At 35.6% G+C, this 14,390-nt stretch overlaps 1 protein-coding gene across 3 annotated transcripts in view; it reads right to left on the minus strand.

The window, feature by feature from the left end:
* Positions 1 to 2,562: 2,562 nt before the first annotated feature.
* POT1 (protection of telomeres 1) overlaps positions 2,563 to 14,390 on the minus strand; it is a 58,295-nt gene continuing 46,467 nt past the window's right edge. For all 3 annotated transcript variants that reach the window (XM_064702743.1, XM_064702742.1, XM_064702744.1), the window contains 6 exons: positions 13,533 to 13,738; positions 12,140 to 12,275; positions 9,146 to 9,240; positions 7,598 to 7,689; positions 5,352 to 5,457; positions 2,563 to 4,350 (listed from right to left, as the gene is read on the minus strand). In XM_064702743.1, the coding sequence (XP_064558813.1) occupies positions 4,238 to 4,350; positions 5,352 to 5,457; positions 7,598 to 7,689; positions 9,146 to 9,240; positions 12,140 to 12,275; positions 13,533 to 13,738 (748 nt within the window). In that variant the 3' untranslated portion in view covers positions 2,563 to 4,237. The remainder of the gene's footprint in view (positions 4,351 to 5,351; positions 5,458 to 7,597; positions 7,690 to 9,145; positions 9,241 to 12,139; positions 12,276 to 13,532; positions 13,739 to 14,390) is intronic.

Below are 14,390 nucleotides of genomic sequence, written 5' to 3' on the forward strand. Positions count from 1 at the left end.
TCTGTAATTAAATCTGTTCCAGCAGCAGATTTCAGTTTCAGTTTTGCTGCTCTTTTAACCAAAAAATTTAAGCAGCATTTATAAACTGCCATTATCCAGAGAATTCCTTTCAGGGAAGTAACACCTCCATAATTGAAAACTATCTGATAGCTGGCCTTTGAAATTACACCTGAATGTGGACTCAATTCTAAAGGTGCAGCTGGTACAAAACTGTATTTTTTTGTCAGTTTAGCAGTGTCAGTCCACAGGCTGTGCACACACACAGAGTAGAAGGTACAGAACAAAGTTATGCTTAAAGCTTTGTGCAACAGAACAGTTGATATAAAAACCCAAAACCTTTTTCTTTGCTGGCAGGTCTTTCCCCATTCAGCATATATCCTTGTAAAAAATTCAAATTAAAACAAGTATCAACAAAATGTAAATTTATTCCTAGATTTTCAGTCTGCTCTGCTTACGTAGACAAACGGTCCCAATCAGCAGTTTCATGGAGACACCTCTGTAGGCATGTATCAGAATTGCAGCAGAAAACAAAAAACACATTGCAGCACATTGTTCTGGGGTGAAGTCCACCACAAATATGAATTCATTGATTGTAGTTCAATGCTGCTCTACATTTTTACGCACTTTGGAGCTGGTACTCCATTATCAGATGAATGTTTTCCCAAACTATAGTTCCTACTGGGAATTTCATGTATGGGAAATACTGTGAACAGGAGCTGAAGCAAACTGTCTCATAGATTCTCTATCAGTTCTTGTTTATACTACTATCCTCTGGAATTTAGTCTGTTTCCTCCAAAAAAAAAAAAATCAGAATCCTCTGATTTTTTGTTTAAAATTCTTAACATTCAATGTATACTTTAAATAACACTTGAAATAAATTCTTATTTGATTTTTTTTTTCTCTCCCCCACTGAGTAACATTTTTTGCAGTGGTCCCATTGCACCTTAAGAACTTGAACATATATTTACCTTACATTTTTCACAACTCCATTTAAATATTTGGCCTTGCCCTATATGGTAGTACCCCAGTTCCTGCCAGTTTTACATCTTAATGCAATCACTTAGCCAAAAAGTGACCTAATCTGCATAAACTCTTGTGATCTGAAATACTGGTATTGAAAAGCTAAGCACTCATCCCTGCTAAGACAATAACTCTCTTCCTTCTGTTGCAAACCTCAGCTTGTATCCTCTGGGCTCCACTGCCCTTCTTACAGTCCCACTTCCTGCAGCTCAGCAGGGGAAGGATTAGCATCAAGCTAAGCATTTCAAAGCCTGGTCTGTAAATCTCTGGGTAACTGCAAAAGCTGATGAGAAAGTTCAACCACTGCTGAACAGCAGGTCACCTACCAGGAATGCCTCCTTGTTTCTGCAATATGTTACTTATTTACATTCTGTCTTTCCAGCTGGAGTTTCCAGGAGCTTAAACTCAACTCAATTTGGAAAGACTTCCAAAGTCCTTAAGTTTTTAAATTCCCTTAAAACACAGAATTCAAAGAGCCAAATTACACAGGTACCCCTAAAAACACTATTCCAAGTCTATTTTGTTTTCTCTTTTTCCCTGACATTTTTTCTTTTTAATTACAATTTTATCACTTTTTTTGCACTCATCCATAATTGGAACAATTAATAGGTTCATATTCCTTTATTGGTCTAGTTCTATTATTTTCCCTCACAGCTCTTCCTTTTATATTCAGATATTCTTCTGCCTTGATGATGTTGGCTGTGTGTGATGTACTTGACATTCCATGCATATTTTGTCTTTCTAGTAGGAAGGAGATATTTTGATTCAGTTTTCCTATATGCTGGAATGTATGTGGAGGAAGAAAGATGTGAAACCAGCAAGACATGACTGGAGTTTCCACTGGATCTCAGTATAACAATATTAACTCAATCTACTGTTGGTTCAGATTTTGAGTGCATTAAAATACATATTTAAGTAATTTAAAAACAATTAGAGTAGACATCTGAACTTTTATTAACATTTTAGAAACTGGAATCACACACCTGATCAAGAAAATCACCAAAGGAAATAAGACTTTTACTTGTAAATAAGAAAATTTTAAATAATGGCTAAAAGTCATTGCTGCTCGAGATGCTCACCTTCCAGAAACCAGAGCCTGCAGGTGCTGCACGTTCAGTACACACCAATCTCAGGATTTCACCCACCAGTCACACACTCACAGCTCTCAGCACTGACCAGGACAGGTAACTAAGGTCCAAATCTCCAAATCTTTTCAGTGACTTCCACTGCTCCATACAAAGGCCACCAATGAGAGCCATTTTTAAATGTCTGTCCAGTACTTCCTTTCTATACAGTGATCCTCACTATGAACAAATGTAGTTATTACCTTATTTCTACATATTATATTTAGAAACAGAAACATGTACATTTTAATCCACAAACCACTCATTTGGAGGATTATGCTGGATAAGGCTACTGATGACAAAGTTTTCATAGTTATGAAACTGAAATAAAAGTCAAATACAAGAACAACCTCATTATTTGGAAAAATCTTTATTAAAGATTTTCATACAATATTCAATAGCAAAAAAAGTCATGCATTTGTAGAGTTTTTAGGCAGGGATCTCAGATAAGGCATGTGGTGAAATTGTTTTATTTTACACTAAAGTTCAAAACATCTTTTTATTTATTCCTTTATGAAGACTTGTTTAGAAAAAATGTACAATATCAATATCTTTCACAGTTGTTAACAAAAATCTAAAAACAGAAATTCACGTTTTCACACCCTATATAAATACAAGCAAAGAAGATTCCCTTCAATTTAACTCCTAACTTGTGAAAACATTTGGGTATGGCCAGTGTCCAAAGTTTTATAATATTCATTTGTTGTAATTATTTTCTGTTGATGCAATTATGCAAAAATTCAAGAAAAAATTCTTAAGTCAGTAGACTGATAAACTGCTGGATCAATTCCAAAATATTTTTATTTTTTAGAAATTTTTAAAGGAAATATGCACTCACCACTTTTAATATTGGTTTTCCCCATACACAGATCAATAAAGAACAATATCCTGGCTTATGACATATAAACCCAGTGTAATTTTTTCAGAACAAGAAAATCACCAGAGGATATATGATGAAATTTTAAGACAAATTGCATAATCTATTAAATGGCCCTCAAAAATAAAAAAAAATGAAATGTCATCTACTATCAAAATAATGATCTACTTACAAATGCTGCATCTTGCTTCTGAAATGCTTTAAAAACAGCTGCTGTAAATACTAACTAATTTTGCTCTGATGGAAAGCATTTGATTTGACAGGGATTTCTACATTAATTATCCTTAGAGAATCATGTCCTGAACTTGTCCTAGAGACTTCTGAATGCAAAGTAAAACCACCACAAAGTTTTCTAGTCCAGCAGAATTTTCAATCCATGATAGCACCAGATCAGTTCTGTATCTCCAAATTTAGGCACACAATCGGATTATGTAAGATGGAAAGGCAGATCAAGCCTTTGAAAATACAGATCCAGCTAACAAACATGCTGACAACTTTGGTACCCAACAAGGCCACCCCAGAATCATGACCATCTTCCAAATATCAATATTCATTTTGCAATTTTACATTATCTTACTTTTGTGATTGACTTTAATTTTAGTGATAATCACTACATGGCCATGTTCACAACCCCATCAGAATCTACAGTAACTGGTACATGTAGCAGTTACCTGAGTGTTACTAACAGGAGGAGGTTGTCCAAATGTACACATCAGTAGAAAATCAAAGGAGTCTCTAAAAACCCATCTCCCTGTCAAACTGAGAACAGTAATATTGGCTTGCACAAAGCAGTCTGAGTTTACTGAAGAGCTCTGTATCTCTGCCTCTGGTGATGCAATTTAATACAAAAACGAACACACAGCATCATCCTGACTACATTTTTTGGAGTAAAACTCACAAATTTAGAGTAATCTCATCATTGCCTTTTTGAAGGATAGATGGAAAGCAGATTGCTTCCATCAACCACAGCCAAGCAGCTTCCAGTGAAAAGCTTAACACCTCCACTTGCCCTTAGATCACAAAGTCGTGTGCCAGGAAAATGGCAAACATATCAAAGTATAATTCCCATTCCCATTCATACATAAACAAAAAATTCACAAAAACAAGTTGAATTCCTAAGAATGGAAAAAAGATAATTTTTTTTAATACAGTCTCTGATCCCAGTCCCCCACAGAAACTGAGTCTTACTGGATTATTTCCAATCAGCAACACATGACTATACAACATCTTCAGCAACTGTGGTGTCAAAAATTTGGTAACAAACTTGATTTTTCATTGCGTCTCTGACATTATAGGACTTGATGAAGCATTCCAGCCACGGCAAGTCACCTACCAACAAAATCCAAATTACTGTTCAATGTTAATTTCTAATTTTTATAGAAGGCACGTATAACTTGAGCGAGATATTAACTAGGATATCTAAATGTATACAATAGTTAATATGAAGAAAAATTGTTAACTTTGAAATTTCAATTCGTATATTTTAAGTTTCCGTCAAGACCTGAAATGGTGTTCAGTGACAGTCTTCCAAGACTTGTCCTCCCTGCACCAGCACTCCAGAAAACACTTGGACCCAGTAGTCATGCCACAGTATAGAATACATATGTGTAAAGACTTTCCAATAATAAAATTTCACCTCCATGTGTCTCAATGAGAAAATCCTTCACAATCTTTATTACAGAACAACTATTTTAAGTATGGCAAAGACTCCAGGGTGATTGCAGTGGTCACTGACAGCCATGTACTTGGAGCATGCTCTGGAGGATGGAGCTGCATCACACACCCATTTACCTTGGACATGTGTAATTTAGGCAGAGATACTTTCTGCCACAACACATGCACTGCACAAAAATCTCTGTAAGTGGATTTGGATTAAGCATTGCTCAATTTCCAAGGATATTTCCCATTGCAAGTGATGCTTTAAGTCAGCATCAAAAGCAGGATATCACCCAAAGAATGTACTTTGGGAAAATGGAATTTCCTTTCCGTTTTCCCTAACATGCTGTGACATTCAGTACGAGGGTGTTCTGGTTAACTTCCATATGAATACAGATGGCATGTTAGTGGCTGCACAGGCATGGCTGTATTCACACACCACTGCATGCTACATGAGAATTTAATGACCCATTTATTTTCTTTCTCAAAGGTAGAGTTAATATGAAAGACGTGCTTCAGAACAAATTAACATGAACCATGCTTTCAGGCTCCAGAATTTTCCTGTATTGAGTTTTGCCTGTGCCTAAGTTGAATTCTGTGAATTTTCATATGCAACAGCAGATTGAAAGACTGCTTTCCTTCCCACCCCCCTTTTAAAATAACAGCAAACTGACCTAATTTTCTTCCTGGAGGACAGAGCGCATTCATGGTCATCTGCATCTTTTGCTGAAGAAAATTACTAGTTAAGATTTCAGAGGCAGGAATTTGGAAAAACTTCTCCTGAAAGAGAACAGAAGAATATGAGGTATTGAAAGAGCCGTAGAAAATCATTAGCTAGAACCTTGATTGCATGTTCTTTAAGGAATTTAAAATCAGGTAACACAACAGAAGAATAGCATTATTTCAAAAACCTGTTTGGATATAGAAAAAACCCAAGCTGAGAAAATTAACACTCTTTTTTTCAGTACCCCTGACTATTTAGGGACTAGAGCCACCCAGAAAGTCCACATGTCAGTCTCTATACATAACTGGCAGATATTCCTCATGATCCTCCAAAACCAGACAATATCAGACAATGTTAGGGCCAGAGAGGATGGTCAGTCACCCTCAACAGCCCCTCACATCTTGAGAGGAATAAAATCACTTGAAAACAAGGGGCACTGCAACCTGGCTTTATATTTGTGGAATTCTCTTAGTGAAAGTTTCACCTGCTGGCAGTTTTAGAAACTATGGAAAAAAGGCTTATACTGTGAGGTACACTTCTGAATGGAGACAGAAAATAATAAACAGAACTTTAAAATGTTAAATAAACATTTTCTGTGTATGTTTAAACTGCGTACATTAAACATGACAGAAAAAACTCTAAGTTTATTCTTTTCAAGTTTGTTACCTGATTTGGGATCTCTAAAGGTTCATACTCTTATAACTTCTCATAGTGAGCTAAGGTTTTTGGTAGTAATTTCTCATTATTGTTTAAAAGATACAAATACATAATAATCTGCCTCTGTATAATTTCTGTGTGACATGTTTAATGGCAATGATCAGAAGTTAGTGGATAACCTGGCAGCAAAAATGACACAGATAACTTTCTGTTTTCTCTCTTCAGTCTTCTGACTACAGAACTTTTCATTTTTTTCCTTCACTGACTTTTCCTGTAAGGAGGAAAGAAAAGCACTGTGTTCTTATGGAAGCACAACTGGAAGCTAATGTAAAGCTGCACTTCAAAGCAGCCCAGCTCCTTCTAAGTGGTGCTGAAGGACTGGAGTTTAGGCTTGGAAACTCTTGCCTTGTCTTTGAAGTACCACCAGCAGGAATGCGAGCAGCTGGCACTTCAGAAACTGTAGGTATTTTCCTGCAGCTAAACTGTAGTACTGAGCAGTATCTGCTAAGAAAGTGAGCCACCCTGAAGTAAAAAATTTTGGGAATTCTGCATCAAGAGATGGTTTAAATCTTTTCCCCCAAACTTCAATTTGCAAGAATTGAAGAAAATAAAAAGGAAAAAGGACAGCAGAAGGAAAAGATGACTAGCTGAAAAGGGGATTGTAGTCTTTGATCTCCTGTTAAAACACCATGTATTTTAAAAAAGAACACTTTTTTCCTGATATTATTTTTACTTACAGTAAATTAAATTAATTTACTTACAGTAAATTAAAATTAAACAAGGAGGAGTATTCCCTTTAAGTCCCAGTCAAAGTAATTTAATATAATGGTGGAATATGCACAGAGACATACACATTAAACAGCACTACTGTGCAGAAAAAAGTCCCACTAAATTCTTTTTCTGTCCCATTTTGTCACTCCCACATTGCCATGACAGGAAAACCATCCAGTCTTCAGTGTCTCAGGTAGCAGGAATGGGCGTAAGTTGCTTCAGAGAAAACTGAAGACAGGTTAATTCTAAGGTTAGTAAAGTAATTGAATAAACTACTTCTGAAATCCAAGATAAATATCTGTACAGATATAGCTGCCTAGGGAAAGAGGGCCTCCTTACCTCATGATCATGTGAAACAAAAAAATCAAGGATTACTTAATGGAGAGATTCTATTGAGAATTAAAAAAGAGGCAATGAGATTTTAAACTGACGAAGAAGTTAGCTACATAAATCCTGAAACATTCCTATCATTCACACAGCATTCAGATTGCATAAGTTAACATAGCCAGTAAAAGAGGAATTCAGTCACAGGAATATACAGGAGTTTATGGAAATACAAAATAATCTATCTTCAAGCTTAAGTTTTGTCTTTATGCTTTAACATTCTACACTCTGTACAGTATTAGCTTATAATACTGTAATTATTCCCACAAAACACTGCAAGTAACATAGAATGAATATTTGTGCACATACATTTGTCATTTTAAAAACAAATAAAATCCAAACTCTCATCATCTGTAGAGTCTACCTTTACCTAGATTTACTTACATCATCAAAAAGGTATGCATTTAGTGATCCTGTTTCATCAACCAGTGTAAACTTCATAACAAAAACATATTGGAGCAGTTCAATACCTAAAACTGAAGAAAAAAAATTGTTATTTCTCTTAGAGGATATGCAAGGCAAACTGTAACAACTCGAGTTGACAATATCCCTTTTTTAATAGTACCTGACTATAAATACTGTCATTAGGTTCTGCTGTCTGACAGCAAAATGTCATTTGTCTCTTGGGACCACACATTTTCCTAGAAACACTTTAATAGATGAGCCTATAAAAACACAAAGATTTTTAAGTACTTATTCCCATACTAGTGAATAAAAAAGCTAATATTTGCTTAGATCTTAGATCCAATCTTAGTAAGATCCTCCTTTCCTGTGTTCTTTTATCCAAGGAAGATTAAAGGAAAGGTGTTTCTAATTTGGTGGTAATAAGAATTCCACCTGAAAATGATCTTCTGAGGAAACCAGTTTATTTGATATGATGTAAAAAAAAAAAGCTATCAGGCTTGTTCAGAAAAAACACTGCTGGCAGTTCTGAAAGTATTCTTGCTCTGCATCAGTTTTTTCTGGGTACACCTACTTGAACTGGTGGTCATTTTATGTTCAACTGATCTGACAGGCTTGCAGGTTTATAATTTAGCCTCAAAACACAGCTGATAGAAGAAAAACATACATAAAATAGTGTAACTGTCAAGAAGCATTAATTAATATTGTTTTCATTTTGAGAATTAAATCTCAAGCTCTGTCTCAGAGATATTACTTAGATATTACCTCACAATTATTTAACAGGATACAATTAGGAAAGTTTATTTAAGAAAATCACTGTATTGCACAAATAGTTTTATTCTTTTAGAAAGTGTTTACCAACTTATATACTGCTAGATATTCCAACTTAATATGTTAGAACATGAATTTATAAATATGCAAATATTTCTTTTTCTTAATGCGCTGTGAAGTTCTAAACTCCATTTCCATCATTTTAACACGCAGACTGCATATAGCAACACAAGGAACACATGAAGCACAGAATACACATAACTGTTGTGGAATAATTCCTTTCATTTGAGTATTATTTCTTGCAGACTGTCTGGAACATGACGTTTACAGAAGATAAAAGTCTAACTTGCATGAGTCATTAAATAAGACTGTCTTTAGTTCAGGTCAGAAAAACAGTATTTACAAAAGAAAAAGCAAGATTAACTTCAATGCCTACAAGAAGGTGGAGTTTAAAGGTAACATCTACAATCAAAAATTCCTGACTTCTGCACTAACCTAAGTGTTACTACTGATACCAATGCCAGAAGAAACTAGTCAACATTAAAATCTTTTAATTCATACTGCAATAGTTCCAAAAGTAACTGTGTTATTTCAACTGGTATAAGGGGAATGAATTTTACAGCACCATATTCAACATGACCATAATTACATACTTTCTGTACAAAACTGCAACCCAGAACTGCAAATCAAACCATCTGACATCAACACTTCAGAATCAAGGCACAAAAGTATTTCAGGACAGTTATCATGTCAGCTAACCTTGTGCTATTTCAGTTGGCTCCCATGATGGCTGCTGTTCTGCTGAAATGGAACCTAGATTCTTCATAGGCTTTGGAGTTGAGCACTGCTTGCACCTAGCATTTAAAACAAGATATTGAGACTAACCAAACACTGATGTATTTGTAATAGAAAAAAACCAAAACTCTGCACAGAAAAAACAAAACTCTGATTTTCTTACACTGTGGAAGTACAGAAGTATTTCTATTGCTACTTGAAGTAACTATTTTACCAGACACATCAGCTTTAGAGCACAACAAAACTCTCAATGCTGTTTTTGAACTATCCATGAAGAGAAATAGATCTGGAAGACTACTTCAGTGATTAGACAGGAATTAAACTGAATATCAAGGCTGAGAGAACTGGGATTGTTCAGCCTGGAAAAAAAGGGCTCTGGGCAGACCCTACAGCAGCTTCTCCATATATAAAAGGAGCTTATGAGAAAGACAGAGACTTTTAACCTGGGCAGTAGTGAAGAACAAGGAGCAACATTTTTAAACTGAAAGAGGGCAGATGTAGATTATGTAGAAAGAAGAACCACTTCACAAAGAAGGAGCTGAGGCACTGGAACAGGCTGTCCAGTGTGACCGTGTTCACAGGGGTCTGAGGATTAGGGAAGAGACAAGGATCTGACTCCATGTTTCAGAAGGCTTGATTTATTATTTTATCATACATATTACATTAAAACTATACTAAAAGAACAGAAGAAAGGATTTCATCAGAAGGCTAGCTAAGAATAGAATAGGAAAGAATGATAACAAAAGCCTCTGTCTCGGATAGAGTCCGAGCCAGCTGACTGTGATTGGCCATTAATCAAAAACAACCAACACGGGGCCAATCACAGATGCACCTGTTGCATTCCACAGCAGCAGATAGTCAATGCTTACATGTTGTTCCTGAGGTCTCTCAGCTTCTCAGGAGGAAAAATCCTAAGGAAAGGATTTTTCATAAAAGATGTCTGCGACAGTCCAGAAAATCTGTGGATTCCCTCTATCTGGAAATGTCCAAGATGAGACTGGATGGAGCTGAGCAACCTGGTGTAGTGCAAGGTGTCTGTGCCCAAGGCAGGGGGTTGAATTGATGAGAGGTTCCTTTTAACCCAAACCATTCTATGATTCTAAGATCACAACACTGCTAAACATATGTTCATATGCCACTACTTCTCACTTCGTAAAGAAGTAATGAATCTGAACTTGTAGCATACTCTAAACCCATTAAAGAGTTACAGAAGAAATTTGGCTTTGACTATGTTGAGAATATTAACTAAGAGTTGCTAAAACAATCTATTTTATTCCTGGTGTATTTGCATCAATTATTATAAAATTACACGTGACACAGAAAGCTAATGCTGCAAGTGGGTGGAAATATTGAAGAACTGTTTTCAAAGGTGCTCCCATTTACCTCAAGGAATGAAATTACAGAACAAAACTATTTGTCCCAAATTAAGCTTCCATATTAGTATATTACAGTTAGAGCTTGAAATATACATTTATTATATTTTAGAATTATATGCAAAGCATGTTATAAATAAAATAAAACTACTTCTGCTTAAGTGATATAAAGTCAAGTCACTTTTTTCCTTTAAAAAACCCAAACTCCAATAAACTAACTGTGAATTTTGCTTTTTATATTCAGTGTGTCTGTGTTTATTTTTATATATAAATGAATATACATGCAAATGCACACACATATAGAATCTTTTCTAGACTTTGCTAAGTATATGCCACTGATAAAAACATGCATGAAACACAGTTCTGAAATGTCAGCATATTTGTGAGGTACCTTCTTAAATATCTTATAAACCATTTACTTTTATAGTCCAACCATTTGCAAAGAGAACAAGGTCTGAAGGTGAGTTGTGTATAGCTGGGGAAATATATGGATATGGATTATGAAAGTACAAGCAGAAATATTTTGTATTAGTGAGGATCTTGTCCCAGTAGGAGTATCCATATACTGCCTTTATTTAAAAAAAGCAATATCTGTAAAGGTCAAAACTATATATGACAGAGAGAAAAAATTATCTGTATTTATTTTATGGATAGCCCCTTATGGGAAACTTTAAGGTTCACAGGAAACATGGAATATTTCTGCACAGAAATGTTTTTACTGCCTGCAGACTTAGCACAGTGCCCCAGTGCCTGAACTGCTGAGAGAGAGGACTGTAGTTTACAGAGGAGATTGGTATTTCTGAGCTCAGTAGCTGCCTGCTGCTGGGCACTGGGGGAACACACTGCTGACAGCTCTCACTGAGCAGGAACATGGCATTGCATGGCAGATCACACAGACCAGACCTAGGTGTGGGTACTGTTCTCCACAGCTTGGGAACTGTGGAATTCAGAAACCTGTTCAAGTCATCTCTACAGTGAATGACAGCCACTAACAGGTAAGGCACTTTGCAGTGCTGTGGATCACAGTAAGTTACAAATGGTAAGGAAAGGCTGTCCAAAATCCCTTACTGTTTCCAAACCTCAAGCTTTCCCAACACTAAGAGAGAGAATGAGTTGTAGATTGACAGGGTATTTAATATTATCTGTTATACTGTATATATATATATGTATACATATACACATATATATATAACCCCTCAGCATACAGTTTTAAAAACAACATATATTTTGACTTCAGTCTAAGTGAGACTAGAAAACAGAAGATCTGGACTAGAAAGGTATTTAGGTACTTTGCACTCCATGTGCATTTCCATTTCTACACTGCCCTGCCCACGCACCACAGACAAGACTGAAACTGGAGTGCTGTGCAAGATTTATAGATCAAGAGCCCAACTGCTGTCAGTCCTTTGATACCAGGTATCAGATAAGGCATTTCATCCCTGATGTCAGAACTGTGGATCATGCTATGTATTTTACAGAGAATCTTTGGGTGAATTATCCCTTCAAGCACTGCAGTCTGAATTACTAAAGAAAATGCTATATATTACTGCAACTAGTGAAATATCAACAAATACTTTTAACCTACCCATAATATTTTACATTTCCTTTTAGGAGAAAAGGAGCTGAAAGATCTAGTAATTCAAGATCATCTTCTGTGGATCTCACAGGAATAACACATTTGAATCTTTTTGTAAGCTTCCAGATTTCTTTTAGTGTTCCACCTATTAAAAACAACAAAAAAAAAGGTTTCTTAAACAGTAGTCAGAAATAAATTGAACAACTTACTCAGCTGATTTCAGGGCCTTCAATAATGATTGATATCCACTACCAAAAACTCAAAAAAAGTCCAATACCTTCTCACTTTTATTCAACAGCAGACTCAATTAAGAAACAAAGACATTTATCAAAGCAGATGTCTTAACATCTTCCTCATAGCTAACACTGTAACCAAGAGGTTGTACTTAGTTAATATCACTTTCATATAATTACCCCTATGATTTTACTAGCCATTTCCTCAGAAAAAAAATCAAAGCAACCAAACTGACCTTTTATATGCACATATCCATACACAGACCTACTTAGTTGCTGACACTTTAATATCTGAAAATAGATTTACGAAGTTGTATTGCTCAGCTGTTCTAGGAAAATAGAGAAGAAATAGATATTTTTTTCTCAGAAAGAAAAGGTTATATTGAAGTTAGTTGGGAACATGTCAGAAATAAAGCAGCTATCAGAACTAATTTATTAAAGAAAAAAGCAGAAAACAGAAGGGGTTTTGTCATTGACCCACACACAAAGGACCACCTGACTTACATTTGCTTATTCACATCACTACTTGAGCACAATTGCAGGCTTTGTTTTGAACTCTGAATGGTGCTATATGCAATTTATCATTTTTATTATATAAAAATTCCTCAACAGCACTCTTGCTAAATTGCTTTGTTTAAAAGTCAGTGGCTATGTCTCTTTCCTGAGGAAATCTGATAAAAACCACACCAAACCAAAAAAAAAAAAACCTCTCAGAGAAGTTCGATTAATCTGAAACAACACTGACATCCAGAGGCTGACAAATTTAATTGGAGGCTTGTATTACCAGAAGCCTTTCAAAACTTTCTACATCAATACTAAAATTAGGCTTGTTTAGAAGACTTGGCAAGTTTTTAAATCAGAACTGAAAAAGAAGCATAGATAGCAAAAAAACCACCCCATATTCAGATGTTAATTTTAGCATAATCAAGAATAAACAATACTGGCACAGTTTTAAAACAGACAGAAGCAGCTTATAAGACCTTTACCAACTACAATCTCCTTCTTGCACAACAGTAACTTATAGTTCCAGCTCAGTTTTTCTTTTCTTTGAAGGTACCTTCATGACCATTTCTATTTACACTGAATACAACTTCAACACATCTTTATTTTATACATACACAGAGTAGACACAGCACTGTAAGAATTGGTGTATTTGCAATATACCTTACCTTCTACCATTATCAAGGTGTCTTCAGGATGTTGAAGCATTTCATCATGCTTCACAAAATGGATGGCTATTTCCCTCTGTTTCTGCTCTTGTGTAGTCCATGTTACAGATTCATACCAGGATGTATTGTGCAATTCTGGGTTTGGGGCAATACCAGCAGAGTCGTGTAAAATGAAGTCAAAGTCATCTCTATCTGGAACTTCTTGCCTAAAACCATTTCCAAATTGAGTAAGTATGTCCTAACAGCTTCTCTTAGGCAATCTACTAACAAGGATGACAGTACTCCAAATAAATATTACAATATAGTCATGAGAGTCAAAGGACATACAGGAAAAATATCCTCATTGTTTTATCAGTTTAAACATTAAGAGCTGTATAGTATATTATGACTTTCCATGTTAATAAATATGCTAAGTAATATGCTAACTTACCTAGGAGCAAAGGCAGCGTAGTGGCTACATCCCACACAAATGAAAATCCATGGAAAACCAAATCTATCAGCTTTATGTGATTTCAGTTGGGGCTTAAAAGGGCCACAAACAATATACCACACCATTAGATTGTAAAGACTATATAAACTTATATAATTTCAAGTTTTATGTTTTAGTCTGTTTGACTTTACATAAACTGAGGGAGAGAAAAACAGGACAGGACCAGGATAGCTTCACCTAAGTACTATCAAGGGAAAATCTGCAGCTCTGCACCACACAGTTTCTATCCTGTCCTGCTGGAGTGCACCATTCATGCATTTCCACCTCTCATACACAGAGAAGCAATAATGCAGGCCATCCAAATTACACAAGTTGTGTGATTTTCCTGATATTTTTGGATCCAGAAAAGATGCCTTGTCTGGAAGACA

The sequence above is a fragment of the Zonotrichia leucophrys genome, chromosome 1A, assembly GCF_028769735.1.
Source record: "Zonotrichia leucophrys gambelii isolate GWCS_2022_RI chromosome 1A, RI_Zleu_2.0, whole genome shotgun sequence".
Taxonomy (NCBI): Eukaryota; Metazoa; Chordata; class Aves; order Passeriformes; family Passerellidae; genus Zonotrichia; species Zonotrichia leucophrys.